The 9618-nt window shown below is 36.7% G+C and overlaps 1 protein-coding gene across 1 annotated transcript in view; it reads right to left on the minus strand.

Annotated features, from left to right (window-relative positions):
• Positions 1 to 668: 668 nt before the first annotated feature.
• The window catches only part of ZBTB8A (zinc finger and BTB domain containing 8A), a 56283-nt gene continuing 47333 nt past the window's right edge, over positions 669 to 9618 (minus strand). Inside the window, exon 4 of the mRNA XM_049617569.1 lies at positions 669 to 5710. Within this exon, the coding sequence (XP_049473526.1) occupies positions 5378 to 5710 (333 nt within the window). The 3' untranslated portion in view covers positions 669 to 5377. The remainder of the gene's footprint in view (positions 5711 to 9618) is intronic.

The raw sequence follows: 9618 nt of genomic DNA on the forward strand, positions 1-9618 counted from the left end.
GAAAATTACTTTTGTTTCCTAATTTGTCCTCAGCCTTCTTTAAATAACACATCTTAGTATTGAATCCTACCTTTCCAGTATGACGTTTAACTTGAATAAAAAAATGATTTAATTCAATTCATTGATGGAATTCTAATGTGTAGCAATTAAGTTCCATAGTGCTTAGAGAGTGTTCTGGTTCCTTCTTCAAAAACAAGACATAATTTCAATACCGTATTTCAGTCACATATTCCTAATGTAGTTTTTATTAATCTGAAGTACTGTGTGAATTCCCAGAACGCAATACCCATAATCAAATAAAACCCAAATGTATCCCAAAGTAAAAATGGACTAGTTTAAGACTACCCAATAATTTAGAGTGTTATTATTTGTCCTAATAAAAACTTTAAGGAAACATATACGGTATCTTGACATTTCACAAAAATTAATATCTTCCTTTCAGATAAGGTTGAGAACCAGTAAGCTGGAAGGTCAAATGGTTCAAATGCCCATTGAGGCAACTATAAGGACAGAGGGAAACCTTGAATAGGGGTCCTATTTTGCACAAAAGACACTGGGAAGATTTTTTAAAAATACCTCATCGAGGTCCCATCTGCCAAAGATTGTGATTTGCTTAGGCATCTGTGTTTTTAAAAGCTTCAGAAGTGGAGTGCCTGGGTGGTGCAGTATCCGACTTCAGCTCAGGTCATGATCTCACTGCTCGTGAGTTCAAGCCCCGTGTTGGGCTTTGTGCTGACAGCCCGGAGCCTGCTTCAGATTTTGCATCCCCCACTCTCTCTCTGCCCCTCCCGGCTCATACTCTCTGTCTCAAAAATAAATAAACTTAAAAAAATAAATAAATAAAAGCTCCACAAGTGATTCTAATATGCAGCGAAGGCTGAGAACCATGGTCTAGGCAGAAATGTTCCCCTTTCTCCCCTTAAGGGTTGAATAAATATAAATGTAAATGTAAATATAAAGTTACTCTTTAATGAAGAAATTTAAGTGGTTGTAAATAATATCAACAAGGGATTAAAAGATTTTCCCAATGGGAAAATCAAGCAACTATATAATGGATTTGTATATCTAGAAATCTGAAAGAGCAAAGCAGAGTATAATAAATTCCTAGATATACTTTATAAGCTGTATTCCATTTAACAATGTTTGTAAATGATCTATCTAATCAAGTCTAAAGGTAAAAAGAGATGACTGGCATTACCCTGGTCACTGGTTTCCAATCTCAAGGTGGTAAGTATCCAATGGCTTTTGAAACGGATGTGAAAAAAAATAAAGAGATGGAGAAAAGTGTTTATCCTATTTCAGTATTGAAAAGCCTCAAAAAGTTAAGAGGCCCTTGGCTTCTCTTGTGTGTGGTTTATCACTTATTAACATATTTGACTTTTTGTTGGCATCAATACAAATTCCGTAGGGAAAAGACTAACATGTTAGAAGACGAAGTGTATAGATCCTCTGTGGATTTCACTTTTCTGGTCTATTCATGGCTCCATTAGCATGAATAGTTAAGAAACTCCTATATCAAAATAAAATGTTAATTATACTTCACAATATATAAAGCCACTGGCTAAACAGTGCTGTTTCTGTGATAACCTGAATTTTATCATTAAAACTCTTATAACTAAAGTCACATCCTTTACATAATATTTATTCTGTATAGGATTTATCCACATACAATGACGTCAACTTTAAGACAATTGACTATTATTTGTAAAAGGCATCTTATAAAATCGAGTAATACACAACACACCTCAGTGAATTAAGCTGATATTCTAGGATTCAGAAAATCTGATCATTCTAGTTCCTATTTTTGCCACTGTTTCACTGGGTTGTCTTAGGGAGGTTGCTTTACTGTTCTGTGCCTCAATTTCTTTACCTTTCATGTGAGAGAACTGTCCTATTTCATAGATATGTAGAGAATAACATAAAAATTATTAAATACTTTGTAAATATAAAATGCTATATAAATGATAAATAGTAATACTGATCCACTCTAATATAAAATAACATAGAACTTTCCATGTATAATCTAAAGTTTGGTCCTCCAGTACCTATTATTATCAGCCTTCCCAGTTAAATAATCTTACACTATGTCACTTTTAGTGATTTTCCACAGTATTAAATTTCCATAGTATTAATTAATTTAGGATATATATGTATATATAGGATATATATGTATATATAGGATATATATATATATATATATATATCCAATATGAGTGGAAGTTTCGATATATCTTAGCATGACTTAGCAAAATAACTTTAATGAATTCAGTCTGAGCTCTTAAGTAACTGACACACCAAACTTTCTTCATCCATTAAGCAATGACTTGGTGGCATAAAAGCAGTAACAGTGCTTGTTTTGATTTCATTAGTCAAAAATACAGTGTTGAAAAATTTGTTCTTCAAAAGACATGCTAACTATAGAAGGAATATTGTACAGATGAAGGCTGTGAGCTGCTGCTCTAGGAGACCCTCTGATTACCAGTTTATCAGCACGGTGAGTAACAGAGGTAATGAAGTAAGACCGCAATGCTCAAAGGGAATTCAAAGAGTTCCCTGGTTCCAAGGTTTTCAGTACCGCACTGCTGAGCTCTGCAGAGGTGTCTGGTGAAAGGCTCACAGAGGGCTTTAGCAAGAGCAGCTCTGATTTTAGGGTTTTGCCCACCTTAAATGGTGGGCTTCTCTCTGCAACAATTCATTTGAAGAAAGGGTTTCTTGGGTTAAAAAAAAAAAATCTTTTAAACCACCGATCTAGTCCATGTTGCCTCCTCCAGCCACTAGGCACGACTGCAGTATTGCTTTATTTTGCAACACTTCTTCCCATCGCCACACACTCTTGAGGACCACACAGTTAGAAAGGCATTCACCAGCTGATAAACAGCATTACTGTAAGAGCAAACTTTGTTCTAACCAACTCCCGCTATTTTGCTAATATGAAAAAAAAAAGAAAAAAACCCTTGGCATAAATTAAGCTTACATTAAGAGATTACACCCCTATGTAACATTTCCCCACATTTAAAAGCCAAAGACTTTTGTTTTCTCAGAAACCATTACTGGACAGTCTCACTCTGGGAAAGAACTGGTCTTTAAAGTCTTCGATACATATGATATGATAACTGGAGTTACTATTTACAACTTACAAATATGTCACAAATGTTTTTCTTTTAGGATACTAAAATGGTAGGATAGATGAGCTGTCTAGTTTGATGAGTCTGATGGCTGTTTTGTGGGGATAGCTTGTTGCTTGTTATAAACAATGAGAAAGCATTATTTCAGATAAGGTGCTGGTGGCACCGTGTCCAGTGGACTTTGCTGACATTCATGCTGATGTTCGCATGCAGAAGAGAACAGCATAAAAGAACATTTAGATCACAGACTAAAGTGCATTAGAGCATACACATGCAAGCACTAATCATCCTCATGAATAAAGCTCCCATCACTCATTTTTCCTCTTGGCTCCAAGGACTAAAAAATCAGATAATAATTTTAAAAGATGCTACCATCTGGTGAGACTAGAGGATGACAAGTGTTCCCTCCCTCATTTGGATACAACTTCATTGTTAAGACTCCTGATTCAGGAACAGTCATGTTGGGAGCACAATGAACTCAGTGCATACCATCCAGTCTTGAAGCGAATGGAAATTTACCGTCAGGGGAATCTTGAAAAAAGTCTCAGCATTAAGTACCATAAAACAAAAACAAATGGTTAGTCATCTATTTATAAAAAATGTTTTAGAAATTAACCATTTTAGCCCTCAACTTGTATCAAAGGACAATCACTAATGAAAGAATGAGAGAAAGAATAAAATGAAAAGGATCATATTGACATATGTTATGACACTTAGAAATACAGTATAATTTGATAGAGAGCCTCTCTCTATCAAAATTAAATCAGATCAAGCTTAATTGTAATAACTTGCAGTGACCTTTAGTAAGGTCAGGTTTTTTTGGCATTTAGATTTTATCTTCAGAACTAAAATAATGTTTCTCCAATTTAACTGTACGTTTAGAATGTTCCCTAATTCATACAGGGGGGGAGTTTAAACTCACCTTTGTTTCCTTGGGGAAAAGTTTGTTTTGAAAAATTACATAAACAAGATAAGTAAAAATGCTTAAAGCATTTAAGAGAAGAATTGGTTCAAATAGTGTTATATATAAAATTTACATATAAATAACCTGACATTAAAAACATGTCAAAAGACACTGTAGGGACATTACTGAGCACTCTTGGATAACTCTAGTTCAAGTTATTATATGTTGTTAGAGATTATTAAATTCTTTCATGCTTTCTGATAGGCTTCTTTTTCTAATTACTGCAGATTGGTGAGGTTTGACTTTAATTCTTTGCCATTTCCAGAGACAATACAGGGAGAGACAGTTGGAAGAGGGCTGTGTAAAATCAAAACCTGTCTTGTCACAAGTCCCAAAGCTTAAACTTTCTGACCTTAATTTCATCATTTGCAAATCAGAGGCAATTAATATTTACCTTGCTGATTAAGTGAGAAAATGTGTGAGACAGCACTTTAAAAACAATAGAGCAGAAAAATAAATGTTAGAAATCATTCTTAAGAACTGGTAACCTCCAATTTTCTTGTGTATCGTTTTTTGTTGTTTTTTTCTCCTGTAGAGAGGAAGAGGATTACATTGTCAGATCTTCACAAACTACCTTGACTTTTAGGCAGTATTAGTTCCTGCTTTAGAAAATGAGGTCTGTATGTAATCTCTGGTCTGCCTCTACTTGAGGTTTTTGTTTTTTTAAAACAACACGGACTACGTAAGAGTAATTTTTAACTTCATGACAAAACATTCAAATATGAATCGTTTCAAACATTTTTGATTTGTCTTCTGCCATGATCCTAAAACAATATGTAGCGTATTGGGATAATGATAGGTTGCTTTAGATCTGAAATTAATAGAAAGACTTATCAGTTCAGTCAGATTGGGTGCCAGTCCCTTAAATGTGCTCTTACCTGGTTCCCTGTGAAAATTCAGTATTCATAGGTTGTGTTTTTGCAACACCTTGAAATTCTCTTACATAAGGTTTGGTTGTGGTAAATTTATTTAAAATATTTTCTTTGAGAAAAGTTTGCTAAGTAGATCTTCCAGTATTAAAAGGGGGAAAAAAAAAAGAGGATTAATTGTTCATCCATCATGCCAACTCAAGCTAGGTCTTCCTTTCCGGTGCAGCAACATATTTTAGGGCAACAAAGTTCAGAATGGATACAATGACCTGTTTGGAAAGCATGCAAGTTATATTAGGTCATTACTTTTAAGTCAGTCTGATAAATTTGTTAACCAGACTCTGACCATGGAAAGAGAGAGATACAGGAAGTCAATGTAAGTTGCATACACGCCACAGCTCTGTGGGGTCACACGTCAGCTACCTAATGTTGGGTTTTATTTCCTTTTCTTCTTCTTCTTCACTATCATCAACCTGTTGTATGACCAGATCAGCAGACCCATCCTCTACAATCTCCACGTATGATCTATTCTCATCTTCACTCAAGTGCCATCTGGAATCCTTATCTCCATCTGATGGGGACATAAGATGCTGTTCAGCTTCCAAATCAATGGGGAGGCTGTCTATGCCAACTTCAGCAAGGCACTCGTTACAGAGTCTGTAGCGCCTGGTTCCTTCCTGGACCACTTGCCCTGTTAGATCAGTCACGTGGCGTTTGCATTTTCTGCAGATTAGTTTGCATGCCTGGTGAATCTGTGTAGAGATTTAAATAGCGATAAAAAAAAGATTTTTCAAAAGCGGCATAGTTCGAGATCTCGGTACCAGTGCATAAACTTAAGATGTCCAAAACCAAGCACTAATATTAAAATTAACGTCTAATTATTAGAAAAAGATCACAGGTTTTGATGATAAACTGACGTCACAAATAAATACCAACTTTCTCTAAATGATGGCTATAACATTTTTATGATTAATATCACATGCTTAATAATTTCACATATCCCTTAATCCAACAATATTTTGATATCTAAGGTAACAAGGGACACCTTCCAGAATAATAATAATTGCAAACACTAAATATATCACATGTACTATTCTAAGGACTTTATATACCTTAATTTTGGTGAGGGAGAAACCTCTTGTTTTGTGTGTTAATTTATTATTATCAGCTAGAGAAAGAAAAATACATTGTCCCAAATTTAAGTTTATCGAAACATTTTTTTAAAAAAGATTTTATCTTTGGGGCACCTGGGTGGCTCATTTGCTTGAGCATCTAACTCTTGATTTTGGCTCAGGTCATGACCCCAGGGTTGTGGGATTGAGCCCCACATCAGGCTCCACACTGAGCATGGAGCCTGCTTAAGATTCTTTCTCTCTCTCTCTCTCTCTCTCTCTCTCTCATTCTCTTTAAAATAGAATAAAAAATATACAGGGTGCCTGGTGGCTTAGTCGGTTAAGTGTCTGACTCTTGATTTTGGCCTAGGTGATGATCTCACAGTTTGGGAGAGATCAAGCCCCAAGTTGGGCTCTGCACTGACAGCATGGAGCCTGCTTGGGATTCTCTCTCCCTTCCTCTCTCTCTGCCCCTCCCCTGCTTGCTCATGCTCTGTCAAAATAAATAAATAAACTTAAAACAATAAAAAAAAAAAAAAACTGGGGCACCTGGGTGACTGAGTCAGTTCAATGTCCGATTTCAGCTCAGGTCACAATCTCAACGTTTGTGAATTCAAGCCCCGCATCAGACTCTCTGCTATCAGTGCAGAGCCCGCTTTGGAGCCTCTGTCTCTCTCTCTCTTTCTCTGCCCATCCCCACACTCTCTCAAAAATAAAAAATGAGACATTAAAAAAATATATATATATACATATATATACATATATGTGTGTATATGTGTGTGTGTGTGTGTGTGTGTGTGTATAAATTTTATCTTTAAGTAATCTCTACACCCAACGTGGGGCCCAAATCCACAACCTTGAGACCAAGAGTTGCATCCTCCACTGACTGAGCCAGCCAGGATACATATTTTTAGATAGAAGGATCTCTTGTCACTTCTATTAATGAAAGATCCTGTAGAAAGAGGACTAGACCAGGAACTGGAAGGCTTGGGTTCTAGCCCTGCTTTTGTCATTTATTAACCATGTATCTTGAAGCTAGTAACTGAAAACAATATAAACCTGCTTCCAGGGTGATAGTCAAAATATCTAACAACTAGCAAGGTAGAAGTACCACCCAAACAGAACAGAAGCCTGACAATCACAATGGACATTGGTCCAAACGACAACATATGTCAAAACAACACAGGCTGCTATGTGTCAGCCTATTATTATCCCTGCTTCCTTCCTTAACAACTAGTGGGAATACAACTCGGGTTGTGAGAACCAAATGAGTTAATACGTGTGAAGTGCTTTAGAAAAAAGTTGTAAGACGAGTAATTATATAATTATACTTATTAATAAACAGATTTCTTTCTTTCTTTCTTTCTTTCTTTCTTTCTTTCTTTCTTTTTTATTTATTTTTGAGAGAGAGAGGGTGCAAGTGAGTGGCAGAGAGAGATGGTGAGAGAATCCCACAAGAGGCAGAGAGGGAGAGAGAGAGAGAGAGGGAGAGAGAGAGAAGTGGGGCTCACCTGAAGCAGGACCTGAACTCACGAACCGTGAGATCATGACTTAAGACGAAGTCAGGTGCTTAACTGACTAAGCCACCCACATGCCCTAAATAACTTTCTTTAATAGCTGTCAGAGCAGAGATTATGGGTTCTACTCTAAAAATCACTATAATTAATATCATAATGTTGAGTTAATATTTATGGCATATTCATTTAGATAAAATCAGAACACTATGGAAGTACACCACCAAACACAAATGGCCAAAAACCCCAAGAAAACTAATGCAGTGTGGTAAAATATCTAAGAAAATGTATAGGACTACAACTCAGTATAGTTATTATTTTCTACTTAACTCCTGACATATTAATCAGTAAACATTGAAAGTACACAATTTGAGTGTACTTTATTTCTCCTGAAATAGTAATGTTATGGGTATCATATGTGGTACTGTTTTTGTTAGAAAGTTCTGGCACAGATTCATGTTCATCCCCCATCCCTTCAATTCCAATATGATTATGAAGTCAAAGAAATTAAATAAAACATTATGTTAAAATTGAATATATCATCATGAATTAATTTTTTTTTAACTTTTTTTTTTTAATGTTTTTATTTATTTTTGAGACAGAGAGAGAGACAGAGCACCAGCTGGGGAGGGGCAGAGAGAGAGGGAGACACAGAACCCGAAGCAGGCTCCAGGCTCCGAGCTGTGAGCACAGAGCCCTATACGGGGCTCAAACCCATGAACTGTGAGATCATGACCTGAGCCGAAGTCGGACACTTAACTGACTGAGCCACCCAGGTGCCCCATGAATTCATTATTTTAAAAACATATATCTTCCAGCTCTGTCCACTGAAATAATCTTTTTTTTTAAGGTTTATTTATTTTTGAGAGAGAGAACAAGCAGAGGAGGGGCAGAGAGAGAGGGGGACAGAGGATCCGAAGTGGGCTCTGCGCTGACAGCAGTGAGACCAATGTAGGGCTCGAACTCACGTACTGTGAGATCATGACCTGAGCTGAAGTCAGACGCTCAGCCCACTGAGCCACCACAGTGCCCCTGTCCACTGAAATAATCTAAGGGGAATGACACCATAGTAACAATGAGCACCCCAGGTGTCCAACGTTTGGTTTCTAATTTCATTCCCCATTAAAAGGAACCACAGGTCTTTTGAGAAATGGCTGATTCCAGTTTTGTGACAGGGAAAATACAAGGTGAGCCTAGGGAAATTTCGGGGCCAGAGAATAAGGCCACCTTGAATATTTAATGGACTTATGACAAAGGGACACAAGAACCAGTTTCAAGTCATCCAACTGGACAAAACTGAAAATTTAAGTATCAAAAAGAATAATAATTGTTGTGGTCCCAAACACAATGAACCAATGAAAATTCATGAGACTGTATGTTATTTAGAAAAAAAATAAAGCCAGAAAAAACTCATATTACCATTTGAAACTGCTATTTAATCAACTCTTTATTTTGAAAATTGATAATTAAAGGGAAAGAATTAAATATTTATCCTGTTTCTCCTGTAGTAACTGTATGTCAAAGTAACCAAGTAGTTCCAGGTGATGAGGGAAGGTTTTACTTTATAGAATTCTGGCTAATAATGTAGAAGAAATGATAAAATCAGTAAATCATACCACAAGTAAAATTAATAATTTGGGCAGAGTTTATCAACTGCTGTTAATCTCATTAAATGAATGCTTGATGAAGAAATGGATATAGCATAATGCCAAAATAGTTCCACATAGAGTCCTTTCTAATCACGTGGTGGCATCTTTAACTGCACAACGGTGGGATCATGGTATCATTACCTAGCTTAATGACCAATCTTTTTTTTTTTAATTTTTTTTAACGTTTATTTATTTTTGAGACAGAGAGAGACAGAGCATGAATGGGGGAGGGGCAGAGAGAGAGGGAGACACAGAATCGGAAGCAGGCTCCAGGCTCTGAGCTGTCAGCCCAGAGCCCCAGGCGAGGCTCGAACTCAGGGACCGGGAGATCATGACCTGAGCCGAAGTCGGACGCTCAACCGACTGAGCCACCCAGGTGCCCCGA

Source organism: Panthera uncia, assembly GCF_023721935.1.
Source record: "Panthera uncia isolate 11264 chromosome C1 unlocalized genomic scaffold, Puncia_PCG_1.0 HiC_scaffold_4, whole genome shotgun sequence".
NCBI lineage: Eukaryota > Metazoa > Chordata > Mammalia > Carnivora > Felidae > Panthera > Panthera uncia.